General features: G+C 34.8%; 2 protein-coding genes across 3 annotated transcripts in view; one reads left to right on the top strand and one right to left on the bottom strand.

Annotated features, from left to right (window-relative positions):
- Positions 1-4,837, top strand: part of LOC118265651 (synaptic vesicle glycoprotein 2C-like) — a 32,523-nt gene extending 27,686 nt beyond the window's left edge. The window contains exons 8-10 of the mRNA XM_035578654.2: positions 2,447-2,721; positions 4,206-4,333; positions 4,614-4,837. Of these exons, the coding sequence (XP_035434547.2) occupies positions 2,447-2,721; positions 4,206-4,333; positions 4,614-4,657 (447 nt within the window). The 3' untranslated portion in view covers positions 4,658-4,837. The remainder of the gene's footprint in view (positions 1-2,446; positions 2,722-4,205; positions 4,334-4,613) is intronic.
- Positions 1-18,759, bottom strand: part of LOC118265648 (hemicentin-2) — a 307,809-nt gene that overhangs the window by 189,871 nt on the left and 99,179 nt on the right. For both annotated transcript variants that reach the window (XM_050695218.1, XM_050695217.1), the window contains one exon: positions 6,356-6,411. In XM_050695218.1, the coding sequence (XP_050551175.1) occupies positions 6,356-6,385 (30 nt within the window). In that variant the 5' untranslated portion in view covers positions 6,386-6,411. The remainder of the gene's footprint in view (positions 1-6,355; positions 6,412-18,759) is intronic.

Genomic DNA, 18,759 nt, shown 5'->3' with positions numbered 1-18,759 from the left:
CACGATCGGAACATTTTCTATTAATAAGCTACTATCTATTCACGTTACGTTTGCACGCGAACGGATTACAAAACCATCGCGAAGCCATGAGTATGGTCGTTATTTTACTCACTCCTGTAACAAATTATTGTTCTAGCTACGAATATTGATTCTGATATTATTTTACGAAGTTTAGACTTGGAGGCTTACTCTTGAATCCAATTCCGATTGATCGACATTGATATTCAGAAATTTTGTATATATTCTCTTGAGTTACATTAGCGCCCATTGCATCCGGAGCTGCGGACTACCTAGCGGATTTACCGGGGCTCCGCCTCGAAAAACAGGAGTAGGAACAGGGTGGTTTTTAGTCAGTTAAGAGTCTGACACTTCCTCTCGCTTCGCCCAAGGCGGGAGAAGTCATAGAATGATTTCGTCCTTAAAAAAATTCATACATATTGTGTGGATATTGAACAACTCTTTGTATGATCCACAAAGTGTTGACTCCGATCTGGGTGTCATGTGTATGAAAAATTGTATGTTTGTAAACACATCCACAATACAAGAGAAAATACGTCTGAGCCAACGTTAAAATAATAAACAATTGAAACCAACAGTCAATATAAACTTCCAATAATAATAATACAAAATTAATATTCAAACAAACATTATTGATTTCGATATTATCATATTTTGAACATAAACAGCTCAAGGTCATACAAAGCGTGCTTAGCCATAACTTGGTAACAAGGAGCAGTCTGTTTATCAATGAATTATTGTTTGCTTAGATATTGCAAGGGTTGAATTATGACTGCGACCTTGGAGTATCGTTAATGGATGGATACACGGTAGCACATATAGCTGTACAAACCAGTTTATCATGGTCTCGCTTTGTTTGGTCTTTTCCCACATTCGACGGTCGGTTTATACTGGATTGTGTGGTTTCATGTGTTGCTGTGTTTACGTTGAAGGGATTGAGGTAAGGTTCAATTAAAATGGTTTATGTGTTTGCTTGGTTGTAAGCGATAGTAAGATTGACCTCTATTTCAAAGAGATATGTGTCTAATGCTGAGTATCTGCTTTTAATATCCGAGAGTAGCTATTGCTTTTTTTTTCGAAACTTTGGTACATTATGTCTGTCTCTGAAATGACTGAAAGGGTTAAAAGATAATTAGGGATACAGTAATAATCAAGTAAAAAAGCAAAAATAGGTATTTACAATGGACCTCACCCAATGGCTTTTCTCGCCTCAGTCGAGGTGAGAGCGAGTGTCAAACTCTTACTGACTAAAAACTATCCCGTTCCTATTCTTGTTTTTTGAGCCAAAGCCCCTGTAATCCACTAGGCAGTCTACAACTCCTGATACAATGGAACTGGATGTTTCATCATTATGAAGTAAACCAGAACTATTTTTAAGCTTTTTGTTTCATCCTGTCGTATACGAAAAAACATTAGCTTATTAAGCAATAAAAATAAATTTTCGGACCTTGATTATTGCTACCTATACCCGAATTGACCTCAATAATCATAGTTTAACCTTCTGATTAGTAGCAGGTATGCAAGAAAAGTGCGAGAGAAATGGTCCTCGATTTTTATAATATCATAAATCTTTTGAGCACCTTATAATACTACGGCTAGCATAATAAATTCTACGAGAATAACAATACCCATTTATACCGAAAAATTCTTCGTAAAAAACAAAGTTTAATTTTTCCCTCTACCTACGATAATTTTTTCGGGAACGTTTTTCCATTTTTACTCGAAGTTTGGACAATGTTCGGGTGTAAAAGGGTTATTTTGGTACCTCTTACAATGATTAAAGAATAATTGAATAGGGTTTTACTACGACCGCCCACAAAATTAATGCTTCAATGCAAAATCTCGGGTTGCTCCAAGAAATTTTGTTTTTACTTTAAACCTTAAAACCGCTGTTTTTCTAAGAAGGTTTCCAGTAAATTGCACTTCCTTATTGCGATCGTTTGGTCGATATTTGCTTGTTGGCTATGTAATGTAATGAAACTAGGAATATTTTTGTTCTACCCCTGGGATACCAAATGGGATAGTGTTTACAGGTTTTAGCATTTCGAAATTCTTAGAAACAACTTTGAATATGTAACCTGAACATGTAGCCTTTGGATCCTCAATGTTTTATTTTATGTTATACTAGCTGATGCCCGCAGCTTCGCTCTCGTGGATTTTGTGAATTCATTTTGTAAAATGAAAGGAGCCTAAGTTACTCATTACTACATCAGCTACCTGCCAATTAAAGACCTGTCGAAATCAATCCAGCCATTGAAGAGATTAGGCGAAACAAACAGACAGATAGAATAAAATTAAAAATAAATTGATATTTTGTTATACATATGTGTCTATTATATATATGTATAAAAGGGGTTATATCAATATTACAAACAGACACTCCAATTTTATTGTTTACTCCAGATTATTACAACTTTTTCTATTTCAGACAAAAAGCGGTCACGAAACCTACATCAACAGCATCATCCTCGGTTGCGTCTGCATCATACCATACGTCATCACCGCCCTTCTAGTCAACAGGGTGGGCAAGAAACCGCTCCTCATTGGCGCTAGCATGATTTCTGTTGCTAGCTCCCTAAGCCTTCGCTGGGCTAGCAACAAAATAGCACTCGTATCATTTTTCTCTATATCAGTAGCTATTGCTCAGTCAATGATTAGCTTAAATCAAACTATGACAGTGGAAATGTTTCCTACCACGACAAGGTTAGTTGGTCTATTAAAATGAATGCTTATTTTATGTTAGTTGTTTATGACTTTTGGTGTAGTAGACAATACTGTTTGTTTACGGGTTTACGTTTGTTTTTGTTTGGATGGAAATTTTGAGTATTATGAAAGCGAGTATAAACATTGGGATAGTTTTAATAATTTTCTGCCTTAGGTGCTTTTCTACCAGAAATGTGCTATAAGGTTATGCTATGAAGATGTAATAGGTACTTAATCTGTGAAACAACGTGACTGTTTCCACTAATACTAAGGTATGTATGTATGTAGCACGTAGTTATGCGAGGAAGATGTGCAGCTCGAGTGTGCGATGCATCGAGAGTAAGGAAGCCACCTATAGCACGTATCTTTCCATGGAAACAAACATAGCGTAGCTAAGTTCGTTTCCACCAGTTCTAAGCTATGATTGGTAGAAATACCAATGTATATGATTGGTGGAAGCCAAACGCATCCACAGCAACGTAGCCTATGCTACGTCTCTTAAATCTCTGGTGGAAAAGCACCGTAATACTATTTGATAAATCGTCTGTTACCAGAAAAGATTTCCACCGATTCCAAGAAGAGAAAATAATAAAAAGAAATAATGATATTAAATCACAAAAAAAGCTAAGCACACATAATATGCTTACAAAAGCGAAAGTCTACACTAGCGCCATTGTCAATCTTGCTAGTATTAAATGGGACACAATAGCTGTAGGTAGATATTGGACTATTGTTCAGAGGATCGGCAGAATTCTATAGACTCTATACAAGCCCAGAATAGCTACAATATAGTCCGATATCATCTGCACTGCCCACGTTTACCAAAACGGTCTCTATTTTGTTACAAATTAAGATAATCTTAAAGTCAATATTAATGTTAGCAAAGTTATTGAAGTACAGCAGCCATTTTAATTATGTTATTAAGTAAAATAATTAACGAATTTTGATTCTGATACGTAATTTAATTTGATTTTAAGCGTTGATTGGAGTTTAATGTTTTGTTTTGAATGAAGTTTGTACTCGTAATTGTTTTCTGTGTAGTTAGTGATTTCAATTTGTGTGTGTGTGCTTTTGATTTGAGATTCAGTTTATGATTCTTGGAATAGTTTAGATCCCAAATGAGTTGATTTTAATCCTAGTGAATTAATATTAAATACATAATTACGCTCTATATCAAAAGATGTTCGAATATTTAAAATCATTTTGCATTTTATATCGTTTTAGCTCTTTCTTCATATTTTAGTAGCTAAACGAAATCTAGACTTGTAACTGTAAATGAATTTATTGTAACAACGTGGCAATGCTGCCAGTCTTTTGGGCACTATACCTCACGATTCTGATGAGAATAATCTTTTCGACGCTTTAAGTTAGTTTTTATTCCTTTAAAAGTATTTTTAAGTTGTAAATATTTTAGTCATAGTTATTATTATTATTTAGTTAAGATAGTTTAATATAATATATTTATTGTAAACCTTTTCTTTCAGAACTCTAGCAATATCAATGATTATGGTGATTGGTCGTATTGGGACGCTATCGGGTAACATAGTGTTTCCAATAATGCTGGAGGTAGGCTGCGCCTTCCCATTCTACTCCATATCTGGATGTATGGTTTGTAAGTATACCATTTCACAATACTATACTCACTGAAAACTAACGTCAAACAACGCTTACTTTGGCCTCAAAACTCCCAATTTCCATATTCTCTGATTCCTCAACAACCCTTAAATTTTTAACTCCCAAAAGGCCGACGCACTTGTAACGCCTCTGGTGTTTTGGGTGTCCATGGGTGGTGGCGATTGCTTACCATCAGGTAATACGTTTGCTCGATTACCTTGTTTCATAAAAAAAAATCATCGATCTACTTAAACTAACATGTTGTTTTTTTATTTCAGTGGTCCTGGTCGTTGCACTATTCTTACCAAGCAAGAAGCAGTGATATTACATTCAATTTAAGTGGTCTAATGAGGGATTAGGATGTCGTCATAACCTCATTGCCAAAGTCTTTAACATGACATCGAATTGTGGACTTATCAACTCCTCATCATCAGCGATATTAATTATAAATGAACTTAATTATGGAGTCCAAAATGTTTAAGATCAATATATTTATAAGTATAAAGGAAAAAAGACTATGGTTTATTATAAATAATGTTATGATAAATAGTACAATAATGTAAATAAAATCTTAATTTAATACAAAAATAGTAAATCAATTATTGATTTTTATTTCATTATCATAACTACTGAAGACGTGGTTTAATGTTCGCTATTAATTTATTATTATCTAACATCTCTTTATATTCAGCAATTGTTGGGTATTTTAGTCATGTCTTGCACGGAGATAGTCTTCATACAAGTCCAAATGTTTAACCGTCTGAGTGATATCTGCACTAATATTATAAGAAGTTTGTTACTCCTTCACATCAAAACGGTTGAAAGGGTCAAGATGAAATTTGCAACAGGGGTAGATTATGTTCTGGAATAACACATAGGCTACTTTTTAACCCACAGGAATATAAGCGAAGCTGATGAAAGAAGCTAGTTATTAATAATAACAGACAAGACAGTTGTTAATACTCAACATAGTATGTCAATTTAGTGCTTTAGACTTTACAAAGGCTGTCACCCCAGTCAAGAAGACACTGGGGCTAAAATATCTCATTTATTCAAGTAACAATGCCACGTTTTGCTAGTGAAACAATTGTAACGTGAACAAAAGGGGTTAGTAATTATATTATTTAATAGAATAAATTATTTCAACTGAAGGCATTTGCACCTGACATACTAATTAGGTCAGGTTGTAGGGTTACTGCTGTTAATTATAAAATTAATATTATATTATCCCGGACTGGAGCGTAAAGCAGCTGTAAGTATGGACGGGTGTAATTGGAACGATTAATTATTTTTTTCCTTTTTTATTAAACACTGGTTCGTTAACCTTTGATCGCTTTTTATTAAAAAGCAAACAGATTGAACTTATTAATTTTTATGCTTGTTTTGCTACATCATATAATTGTAGGTACGTACCTAAATTAGTTCTTATTAAAATAGTAAATAATTATGTCTAGTCAGCTGTCGTTCAAGCGGAAAGTTTGGGAGCTTCTTTTGAAAAGGTTGACAGAGACAGAGTTCATGATCATGTCTACGAATAGTAAGTATATGTTATATGTAAGTAGTATATATAATTATGTAATATTATTATATAGGGTTATTACGTTCCCATATTATTTAAATATATATTGTATAATTATATTTGTGTAAATAAGTACCTATATATTGTATTTTGCTACTTTTATATTTTCTGGATTTGCTTGCTTCGTGCACCTACATAGGTAGATACCACTAGTTTGTATCTGCATCAGCGGCTAGTAGCCGCTGCCTAAGGCATTTAGCCCACCTTGTATACACATTTATGTGACTAAAAAGCTAAATAAAATAAAAATAATTAAATAAATTATACGAATGAAGAAGATTATGTGTGAACATTTTACAGACACATAATTATACTCTTCATGTTCACGTTCTTATATTCAAATACGAGTTATTTTAATCCAAAAACATACAACGTACCATTAATCTATTTTTAGAGAAATGATTTTGTTTAAGGCTTCACAAAATTAAATTAAACAAATACCTTGAATAACTGGTTGGAGCGTCGTCGCATTTCAGAAGAATGTCAATAAATTGTACCTGAAACAAGCAACACGATATCGTTAATATAATAGGGATGAAGACGGGGTACGAAAATTAAAAATCTATTTAGTCCGTCAGTTAGTTGATCAAAAAATATATTGGACACGTATTCTTTGTCATGTAACATAACAAATACTTAAATAAAACGAATCAAAATTTAGGAGTGGGAGAACATACGTAATTTCTACGTGTAGGGGAAGGTAGGGTAATTGAGAACGGCGGGTAATTGGGAACACGTTGATAAGTCCCACTTCCCCTCCCCGTATCCCGTCTCGCGGCTATTCGAGGTATTCTTCCCCCGCCCCTAAGTGCGCAAGCGACAGTGGGAGCTGGAGGATGCACGCATCTTGACACGGTGAGTCAAAATGTTTTTATTGCATTTTTGTTATAAATTTTGTGTTTTCATACATTAGATGCAAATGTCATATTTGTGAGTACAAGGACACCATATTTCGTAAGTTTATTTCATGGATAATCAGTTTTAAAATTTAACGTGTTATAGGATTCACTTAAAACGCTATCGAAGGTCGCGACCATTTTTATTCAAATTGTCGACTGCGGGTAATTAGGAACGGTGGGTGGCGGGTAATTGGGAACGAACAAATTTACAATTTGTTTTTATATTTTTATTACAATACAATTTTTTTTAGATGAGGCGAGACGTTGATGCTGCCAGACTGAACCAGACACCACCAGTTCAAATATCAGATTTACATGACCACGATAAAGCTTTGGGCACATGTGCAATGCACTTCCAGAGAGACCAGCGAAGGTTACGTGTGTGATATGTGTCGCGAAAATATATTTTAGTTATTTATAACTGTTCTCTGTGCCATTTTTAACTACCCCATTTCTAATTACCACTTCTAAATACTGTTTTCATTTGCTCCACGGGCTGATCTCAATTACCTCATAGGGTGTCGGGTAAATAGGAACGGTAATGTTTTTTATTTTTGCTAATATTTCTAATAAAAAGTTGATTATAAAAAATATTTTCTTTGTTATAAGCAGACAGATAAATAATGTTTAAGTTTTAATAAAAGTTGATTCCTTTTTTAAGAGAAAAAACTGTGTTTTTGCCTTTAAAGTTAAGTGTTCCCAATTACCCCACTTTCCCCTAAAACATACCTAGAGTTGATATCACGCAATATTTCAAATTGATATATCTTCGAAAGTAATTGTTGCCATAAGAACGTGTCTAATATTAAATAATCTACAAAAAATTAATAATTAAAACAATGATGTATCGTGATGAATGGCAAAGCAGAACAGATTGTTTAGACTCCTTTACAGAAAACTTCGCTTTTCTGTGAAACTAATTAATGTTTTTTTTGCCTCTAACTAAGTCTATCGGTACTTAAAGGGTTCTTAACAAACAGACTAACAGATAATAATTAAGTATAAAACATTATGTAAGATTAATATTCAGAAACCACCTTTTACTATAGGTACATAGCGTGCTTTTCCACTAGTGCTGTGCTATGTAGCTATGCTACGAAGATGTAATAGCTCAGCTATGACACTATAATATGATCGTTTCCACTGACACTAAACTACGTAATTATGCAAGTAAGATGTGTTATGAAGATGCGCTCCCGCAAAGTAACTGTGCGAGGAATATGCGCAGCTCGAGTATGGGACGTATCAATAGTATGGAAGTCATCCATAGCACGAATTTTTCCATATAAAAACAAAGCTTAGCAGAGTCCATTTCCACCAGAGCTATGTGTGCCAATGAATATGATTAGTGGAAGCCAAACACATCCACAGCAACGTAGCATATAGCACATCGTTGATGCAAAAGCACCTTTAATCAAAAAATAAAGAGATTTTTCTCTGCGACCTTGACTTTTGCCCCAAAAGACTGTCTTAGTCATTTAAATTGTTAAAATCTTAATGATAAAGATTAATCCAAATTTGATTTTGAGCTCATTTCCCAGTTCTTGTTAGGAACAAGGAATAAATTGAAGCATCAAATGTCACGATTAATTTACGTTAAGATGGTTCGGAAATGAAATGAGGGCGTTGTGGTCTGTATTCAGAACTCATTTGTGCTATAAGAATATTCATATCTAATATTCTTTTTAAGTTTAGTTTTCTTGGAAGTACTTAGTATAAATTTTACAAAACGGAGCGTAGTGTTGTAATTATTGATGTTATGTGAAGTAAGTATCCGTCGTAATAGCTCGTGGTAACAGGTTTAAGACACCTGATTCTCAAATATGAAGGTGCGGGTTCGAAACCTACCAATGGCAAGTACCAATGTGACTATTTCCGAGTTATATGTACTTTCTAAGATTACTTAGACAAAATAAAAAGAGTTATAAGTTTTGTGTAAAAAAGAGTTTCGTGTCATGCACTGGATATTCTTATAACTTTTCTATTTGATTCAACCGTCTCAAGAAACATAAAAAAGATACTTCGTTAATCTCGCTTCTGTTATGAATATAAAAGTATTCTTTAAAAAGTTACATTGTATATGAAATGTAAACAAAACTGCAAAACAAAGACACAAGTAGATTCATAAAAAGTCACCAAACAGCTCCGTAGCACTATTCGAAAGAGAATCCACTTTAAAACTTTCATAAAGCGAGATCGACGTTCGAAAAAAGAAACCGGTATTGAGCGACATCCCTATTCTAAAAGAAGCAAGCTACTGAATATTCTATATATTGGTTTTGCAAATGTACGGCGCGGTTCAACCAGAGTTTATTGCCCAAGCGATTTACGAATCCTACTACGACTGCTAGAATAATACCGTTTCGTATATTTATACGAAAATGTTGTGGTTAGCGGTCTAGTTTGTGATATGAGCTAAATGGCGTTTAAGCATTTATTTTCTTTGAGAGAATAGAAAACCCCGTCTTAAAAGTTCAAAGTCAAATCTACATTGCACCATTATTTCCACCAACATTTCGCCTTAAGTTTTTCATTAAATAAACTAAGGTGTGGAAGTCTGTATTTCCCGAAGGGTATTACCTAGTCTTCCAAGCTTGAGTGAATGAGTTGATTATGGGCAGGCGTGTGCCATCCTAGGCTTCATCGTATCACCTGATTCAAGGTGCGGGAGCGCCATGCTTCAGCACGAATAGGCCGGCTCGACCAAAATGAAACCACGGCCTCATAGAAAACCGACGTGAAGCAACGCTTGCATTGTGTTTCGTAGTAATAGTCAGGTTACCGGGGTGGCCCAATTACCCCTCCTTCCCAATTATCCCAATCCCTGATTCCCCAACAACCCTAAAATTCCGAATTCCCAAAAGACAACGCACTTGTACCGCCTCGGGTGTTTCGAGTGACCATGTGCGGCGGCGATTGCTTACCATCAGGTGATCCGTCTGCTCGTTTACCGGTCTATAACATAAAACCAGGCTAGATAACCAAATAAAAAAAACAAGTGATAGCCTAGGTCAGCAAACAAAGCTAACGCACGCTGTGTATAAAGCTTTCTATACCGCACACCGTGTATATAGAGCTTACTATTCTCTCAATAGACAAACGCTAAAATGCCGTTTGGCGTATTAGCACAGAATTTATAGCCAAAGCAATTTACACATTCAACATGAGTAAAAAAAACACTACAATATTTATTAGAAAATTTAGTGGTTAGCGATCTAGCCTGATAGGATATGTAGACACTTATTTATGCCTATAAACAATGCAGATAGGATTTACGATTTTTCTCGAGTATTCCTCCATTTGAACAAGCGATTGGGTGTTTTATTTCTTTCAGTGGGCGTAGTTAATACTGTGTGATTTATTTTTAATGTGTTGGGTTTGTTGCTTTATGTGTATCGGTATAAAGTCGATAATCGTTGTGTTTTTTATTTGTTTCGATATGTTCTTCATTGTATCATTTGGTTGGAAATTGCAGTTTAAAATGTTAAGGTTTTTGAAAGACCACTGCTTGCTGCCAGGTCTCTGTCAAATGCGTAATCTATTAGTCAGAAAAGTCTTGAAATCCCCACGGGAAGGGTAGGGGTGGTATTTTCTTATTCTGCTGTCACGGTAACATTTGTAAGAAAAGGATCCAGGAAATATTATATATTATTTAAAGCAAAAAAATCATCTAATTGAAGTCATGGAGCAAGATTATACTCTAAACTAGCAAAAAAAAAATAAAAATAAACCGCCTACCAATATATTGTACTCTAACATGTACTTATTGTATGAAAACTTTGAAAACAAAAATTGTGTATTAGTCCTATGCAAGCTAAACATCGTCCAAAATCCATAGGTCCAAAAAAAATAGAAACTTAATCGCCGTAATTGAAACATTGGTATATATATATATATACTCGTATAATCTAAACTAATAGGCTACAACGCAATCCTAACATACGTTATTAGATTGACCCGAATCAAGTGTGCACTAATTAAATTTACATATCTCATCTGGAGTACAAATATTAGTCGGCAATGCAAATATCACGTGTCGTGTGGCGTACCAAACCGCGACATAGTATGCAGTGCATGATTGCTCGCGAACAATGCCAACCATAAAATGGATTATAAATTAAATAGCATGGTGTTTATATATCTTTAATTCCCTTTTTTAGGGGTGGAAAATCGTCAAATGACTTCTCCCGCCTTGGGCGAGGCGATAGGGAGTGTCAGACTCTTACTGACTAAAATAAACCGGTTGCTGCTGCTGCTTTTCGAGCCGGAGCTTTAGTAACTGAAGTCTGCAATCCACAACACCGGGATTTTATAGGGATAAGTAGAATTACGTCTCAAACTTTTACACCCATTTTTAATTTTTTTCTAGCACACTAAGCACCTATTTCTCGTCTGTTGAGCTAATTATTACTCTATTAGTAAGTACTTTATTACTACCTAAGTAGGTAGTCGGTAAGTAACTTTCTATCGCGCAGCTACATAGCTTAGTATCAATGGAAACGGTCACATAGTTTCACAGTTTAGCTATCACATCTTCGTAGGAACATAGCACATTTCTGGTGAAAAAGCAACCCTAAAACACGGTGTGACATTTTAGAAAAATAAACATAATATACATTACGAGTATACAAGCCAACAATCAAATGTTTGTTTTAATTTCATAATAACAATTATGTATTCACTTAAAACCGCAATTAACAATGATTAATTTCATCTTGAGCACACCAAAATCTTCCTACCTAGGCAACGCAATATTCAAATTCGTCTAGACGTTAAAGTAAGCCTAATTTATCCATTGTTCAAGATAACAAACTAATTTCCAAGCAACTTTAATAATAATAATGCTGGAAAATAATAATTTAATATTAATAAGACGCTGGTCTAGTTTTTGAAAAATTATTGCTAAGGATATCTGGGTAGGTAAGTAAGTCATAACTTTTATTTAATTACTATAATCAAATTATTTTGTCGTTTTATACTGTAGATGTTGTTAAAAGCCTTAGAAGCGTTTGTTTTAAATTCTCTAATTACACTAATGTTATAAAAGTGAAAGTTTGTTTAACAACCACGCTGAAAGTACTGAACGAATTTTGATGAAATTTGGTATACAGACATCTATCTAAGTCACCTTATACCCATAAGTTGACTTGGATGATAGGATACATATTATTGAGCCTATTGCTGAGCACTGGGTACGATAACTCTTTACTATTATTGCACATCAAAGCATCAAGTAATTAAGTAAATATATCAAAAATAGCATATTTTCCAGATCAAAGACAGCATAATTTTTACATCGATTATTTAAAAATTAAGTATTATAAACTATATAATATTAAAAATTATGCTATAACATGGATTCATTCAAAAATATGATTAATTACATAACACAAACCTCATACAACTAAATAAATGCTATCACGACAACGAAACACACTGAAGACCTATAAAATAACCAGAAGTGCACTAAAACCAAATTTTATCCTCCACTTGAGAGCCTAATCCAAAACTAGCAAACACGTACTAAATCCTAATAAAATTCTAGACTTAGACTACGTCTAGGAATAAAAAATTCAGTCCACTTACATCATCTTTTGGAACATCAAACTAGACTTCACAGTTTCGAAGGGAAACTGCCAAACTGCCCGGAACTGGACGAAAGTTGGGTAACAAGGTACCAAGGTACCAGTATCCGACCACACATCGAACTATGCAAATCCAGTATAATCTGAGCTCTGAATGTGTGGGAAAGTAATACAAAGCGAGACCATGATAAACTGGTTATGCATAGCTTCATGTGTCATGTAGGAGTATGTCCAGAGGCGAGACGAACGCTATTTATAAATAAATTATGCCCAGGATGTGGAGTATCCAAGTTTATAGTGGGGTTTTGTGTGAATTTTGGTCAGTATGTACCCCATATACATTATGTAAGGTGTTCGTGACATGACTGCTTTCGGTTCCTAGTTGCGACTGAATGGATAGTCTCAAGTTTCGGATCTGGGTCAAGCAAAGGTTTGTTTTGGTACTATTGTCAACTTTTAAATGTCCACTGGATATAAACCTATATATCGTATGGGGAACCTCATATGACTTAAATGAAACTACAAGTATTACTAGTCTACAGAAGCATAACAACTAAATATTTTAACGAAAACAAAAATTAAAAAAATGAAATTTTCAAACAAAATAAATAATCAAATTAATCAAGTATTAAATTCTGTATGAACAGCTCCATGTTCCTTGATCACAGAAGAGCTGTAATGTTATAGGTTGTCTAGAAATTTTGAGTTTACGTTTTGCAACATAAACTTAATTTTAATTTAGCTTTTTTAATTTAAAATTAGCTTAAAGAAAATTTGCACTTTTTGGCTTACGTAGTGAACCTATTTCGCTCATTTTTTGTATATTGTCAGCCAAGATGATAACAAATATGTGGTTTAAATTAAGTGGTAAGAGATAACCTGCATACCGTATAGCTCGTATATTCCACTATTGTCATAAAATTTAGTCAAAGGTGACCCCAAATAGCTCTGCATTAAACATTTAATATAATTCCATTTACCTATATAGTCGAATGAAAATCGAAGTCTTGAAAACTTAATAGAATACCTTTCCTAAAGCGTAAAGCTTGTCCAATTTCGGGGATTAAGACCGCAACAGTTGACCGGGTGAATCTAAAATTAGTCATAGATAGCTGTCCCTTTCAAACAATTACTTTAAATTGACCAGATCAATAGTAGACTAGACTGACCGAATATCAACAAGAATCAGAACTCGAAATTAAATTTTAGGACTATGTATTTAAGTATTATAATACTGTGGACATTAATTGATAGTGCTAATAGTATATATTTAGCTTAAGCTAGTATTTAAACATAATATTATAGTTGAATAATCAGTGACAATTTTTTTAGAGGGTTGCAAATCTTCCAGTGACTTCTCCCGCTTTGGGCGTGGCGACAGGTAATGAGACTCATACTGACTAAAAACCACCCCATTCCTACTCCTGCTTTTCAAGCCTCAGCCTATGTACCTGTACTATAAGCTATGATCTAAATAAACGAATGGAGGTGGAGTACAAATGAGGATTAATGCTCATGAAATGGCTACATACACTAACGGTGAATGTTTTGAAAAAAAATCGCATCTAGTTTTTATGAATAAACATAAATAAACTTTCGGCGAACACGTTTATGTTTACAGTGTAGGCAAGTCATGGAAAATAGAGTTACCACATTATTTGTAATTTTCAAACGCTTAAGTGAGTGATACATTTCAATCAAATTAGTCAGAAAATATGTTTTCATCAAAATATTTTTATATTTTTAGGTACCTATTTTATATTTCACCCACCCTAAGAACCGTGTATCCAAACCCTTTATTAGACAAAATCCTATACAAATATTATAATATATTTCGCTCCATTTGAAGCCTATCCATTTTCCACTTACCCCAGCGGGTTTTCCAATACTGTCAGTGAAGACGTTGACTAATGACGCCTTTGGTAGCACGTCAATGCAAAACGTCTCGATTAACTGCGCAAACGATTGCTGACAACTGATTAAAATTGCTGACACGAAACAATCGATTTTAATTAAATTAATGATTTTTTTGCTGATTTTGTAGACTTCAAAGTTGAATTGCAAGACCAAAGGTTTTATCTTGTGATTTTTGTAATTTATTGCTATAATTATTTGTTAAAAACGACCACGCTAATATCTCCTGTGTCGTGGGCGCGTTTAAAAACAAACAAGTCACATTCACACACCCAGACCCGAAATAACAATTTGTGGATCACACAAAGTGTTGCTCCGTGCAGGAATCGAACCCGCTACACGTTGCATGGCAACCATCACGCCAACTGAGCAACTATGTTTTTCGTTTACTCTTTACTTTATAATATAACTGAAATACATACCCTATCTGTCTCTTTAATGTCTAAAGGAGTAATTCTAAACTGAATTGGGTTTATACCGACCGATTCTCAGTATAAATGTATCATACATTTGCCATTACTAAGAATTTCAACATCAAACCTCTTTGCCTAAGTATTAAATTCGATACCTTGAATATAGAATTAAAGCTTATAGCAAGTAGCTTATACCTATATATTTAATGTATATGACTTTATGTACAGGGTGTAAATGGAACGCTCCCGAAAAACGCTACAAATTTTATTGTTTTTATAATTTTAATTGTTTTCATTTTCGTGTTATTCATGCAACATCAGGCTTAAGCAGTTGATTTGAATTACTAGCTGGCGACCTCCATTTCGCCACCAATGATTTTCCCTATTTTTTCTGCTTTTCTCTTGAAACTTTACTGAATTTTCTTTTCTATAAACCTCACGGATCTTGAGCCCTTTCCAACGAATGCAAAACCGTGGGAATCGGTTCCTGCGTTTGGAAGTTATATTATAAAAATATTACCTACAATCAACATTGAAATCTTGTTCTATTATGAAAATGCTACTCATATTTTAACACGTACCGTGGTAAATAATATTTTGTTCACATCAAATTGGATTGATCATTGTTAACATGAAATCTATTATGATCATACCTATTATTCTCAGAAGAGCTAGTTACTGGCTTAATATCATAATTTTATGCTCAGAAGAGCAGCTAGACAGTGGTTTAATGTAACAATCACTTTTGACCACTTACTTATGTCATGAGTCTTATGCTGTCTATAGCCTGTCTGTATGTGTGGAATGATGCCCGTATAATTCCACGCTTACTCTTGAAACCAATGTCAATGGCCGACTAATAATTTTGACTTTGACTTTGATACGCATGTATGTTAATGTTTTCAACTCCTTTATTGTTAGACGATAAAACTATTTGTAATTAGTATAGTACGCAATATGAACCAGGCTTAAGAATGATTGATATTTCCTTTAAAAATAAAACAACACAATACGAACTAATGGCTACCCACCTACAGGCAATTAAAATATCGTTGCTTACTTTACATTAGAATTCATTAAGCTGCTAGTCAAACAGTCATTATGGCGGTATTATTTCGAAATGACTATTCATATTTATCACGCTATCATGTTATTTGAAGGAGTATTTTGTTAGTGACTGCCTCGTTGGTCGAGTGGGCGCAAGTGCGACTGCCAGGCAAGAGGTCTCGGGTTCGATTCCCGAGTCGGGCGAAGTATTACTGGGCTTTTTTCGGTTTTCCGAAAATTTCTTAGTAGTAGCACGGAGTCTGGAATTGTGTCCAGTATATGGCAATAGGCTCACCACCTATTATATGGGACTAACAACATATATTGTGAAAAGTGGGTGTATATTGTACAGTGGCATTACGTGCCACAATGCGCACCTCTGTCTACCCTTTCGGGGATTAAAGGCGTGACGATATATTATTATTATTATTTTGCTAGTTTCTGTTTTACTAATTAGACTTTCTGGGGAAAACGTATAAACATCAATGTATTGGCTTGACATAATTTGTCGATGGTTAGTGTCAATTCTCTTGTCATTTGATTTAGATATGTGTCTTTGTCATTGGCTCATAAGCATGCTTTTCCTCCAGAGATTCGCTGTGCTACGTTGCTGTGGATGCGTTTGGCTTCCACCAATCATCTTCATTGGTACGCATAGCTTAGTACTGGTAGAAACGAACTCAGCTAAGCCACGATTTTTATATGAAAAAATGGGTGCTATGGATAGCTTTCGTAGTATGGATACATCGCATACTCGAGCTTTGTATCTTTCTCGCAAAGCTATAAATTTTACCGCCGTACTCAGAGTCATTTAATGGTTACTTAACTCAGTCCTTAGCAATTGTTTTCTATACAAAATCGTTACTAAGGAATAGTTTAAGTAGTCATTAAATGTTTCTGAGTGCAGTAGTAGGTATAGTTTACTCGATCTAGAAATTCAACCCGAGAACCATTAGTCATTGGTAATTGTGTTTCTCAGAAACATCGATACGATATCATTATAATTGCATGAACCAAACCGAATTGATTTCTAAGTAGAAGTCATAAAGTTTACATTACCATCGACTAACGAGCGCGTGTAAGTTAACGCTAACTTAACCGTAGTTAACAACACTGGATAATTAACCGTATCTATTTTAACCGTGAGGTTTTCCTTTGTAAAACTGGGTTAAGTAATTGTTGTGATTCCGTTGTCATGTTATTTGAATTATAGTAGTATCGAATTGTCACACGTTTTATCCCCAAAGGGATAAGCAGATGTGCACATTACGGCACATGCAATGTAAAATGTACATTCAATTTTCACCATTTGTGTTGTAAGTCCCGTATACTACCTATATACATACTCGATTTCAGACTCCGTGCTGCTCCGTACTTCTGAGGATTTTTCGAAAAACTGAAAAAAGTCCAACAATACTTTGCCCTAACATGAAATCGAACCCAAGATCCCTTGCCTATTATTTATATGTGCTATTCTACAAAAATCCCACTATCTATTAATATAATAATTCATGAGAAATTTTGTTTGGATATTTATCTGTCAATCACGCTGAAACAAGTGAACGGATTTTGATGGAAGCTGATTTGGGTGATAGGACTTTTTACTTTTTATCCTACGAGAATGCGAGCGAAGCCGCTGTAGAAGCTAGTAACGTAATAAGCATTAAATACAAGTTAATTAAAAAGACATAAACTTAGCAGCCCTAAACACAATTACAGAAGAATAATATTTTATCGAAGTTAGAATAAAGTTTGCCAGTTACAGTACCAAACTATGGCAAGCCAGTGAATTATTAAACTGGCCAATAGCAGGGCTCGCAGCTGTTACTGTCTCAGACGGTATAGCGTGTTGATAATTCAACCATATCGCTAGCCAGTCATCAAATGTGCTTTGAACTTTATCACTATATAAAATAGAGTTGAAAATGGATTAAAGTAATTTGGCAGTTTGTGTAGCTTGATGTGCGACTGTGTACTATTAACTCTATCGTGTATAAAACGTTTAAGGGTAACTAGTAGAAAATTGCGATGAGAAAGTCGTGTCAGTTTTAAATAGATGTGGTAAAAATATTTTCTTTGCCGCATTCGCAATAAATACATGTTGTAAACGTGGGGTTAAAGACATTTTGTTACTACGCCTTATCTTCACGTGGGTGTAATTAGAGTTGAGGGTCTCAAAGAATGAGACCATGTTGGTGCGATTTTTTTTAAGTCTAAGTCTTTTATACTACCATCTCCAATCCGCCTGTTAAGCGTGAAGACTATCCCAGCCGTCACGAAAGACACTTCGGGCGTCGGGGATTTCGCTATGGTCTCCGGTCACCGTAAGTGCGAGTCTTCGAATGGCGAGCACGTGTAGCTCGCCGCCCGACCAGATCCAGACCCGTGTATACAGCGCGTCACGTTCTGCGCTTACCTCAAAAAGCCAGAACACCACAGAAGGGCCGCTGTAGGGCTAGTACCTGACCCGCAGTTGCGGACTATTTTCTGTCTGGTCTGATACTCCTCGCCTCATCCTAGGTCGGAGAAGCTATAAGATGATTTTTCTAAATAAAAAAAAAACCCGAAGGCAAATTGCCAAACCCTACCACGTAAAACAGTCCCATAAACCTGTAGTGAACCATCACGGCCTGTTGATAAATAATGATGAATGGTAAAGAAAATACAATCAAGGAATCTGAAAACAACAACCTAGACATTGATAACAAATCATGTTAATTATATTCTCCACCACTGTTATCTTAATTTATGCCTTAACACATAGCAAACAAAGTTCATATTGCTGTCATATAAGCTAATAGAAATATAGTAGAACGTAGCAGAAATCAATCTTCCCCGAGACTCGCAAATTACGTTAACTGCCAAACATAATGAACTCTTAACTAAGTTAGTCTTGCTCTTACATCAGTAAGTTTAGATCAATACAATGCTAACGTAGATATACATACATACATACATACATAAATATGTATAGTATAATACAATAG

The sequence above is a fragment of the Spodoptera frugiperda genome, chromosome 7, assembly GCF_023101765.2.
Source record: "Spodoptera frugiperda isolate SF20-4 chromosome 7, AGI-APGP_CSIRO_Sfru_2.0, whole genome shotgun sequence".
Taxonomy (NCBI): Eukaryota; Metazoa; Arthropoda; class Insecta; order Lepidoptera; family Noctuidae; genus Spodoptera; species Spodoptera frugiperda.
This window is presented reverse-complemented; position numbering and strand designations above follow the sequence as displayed.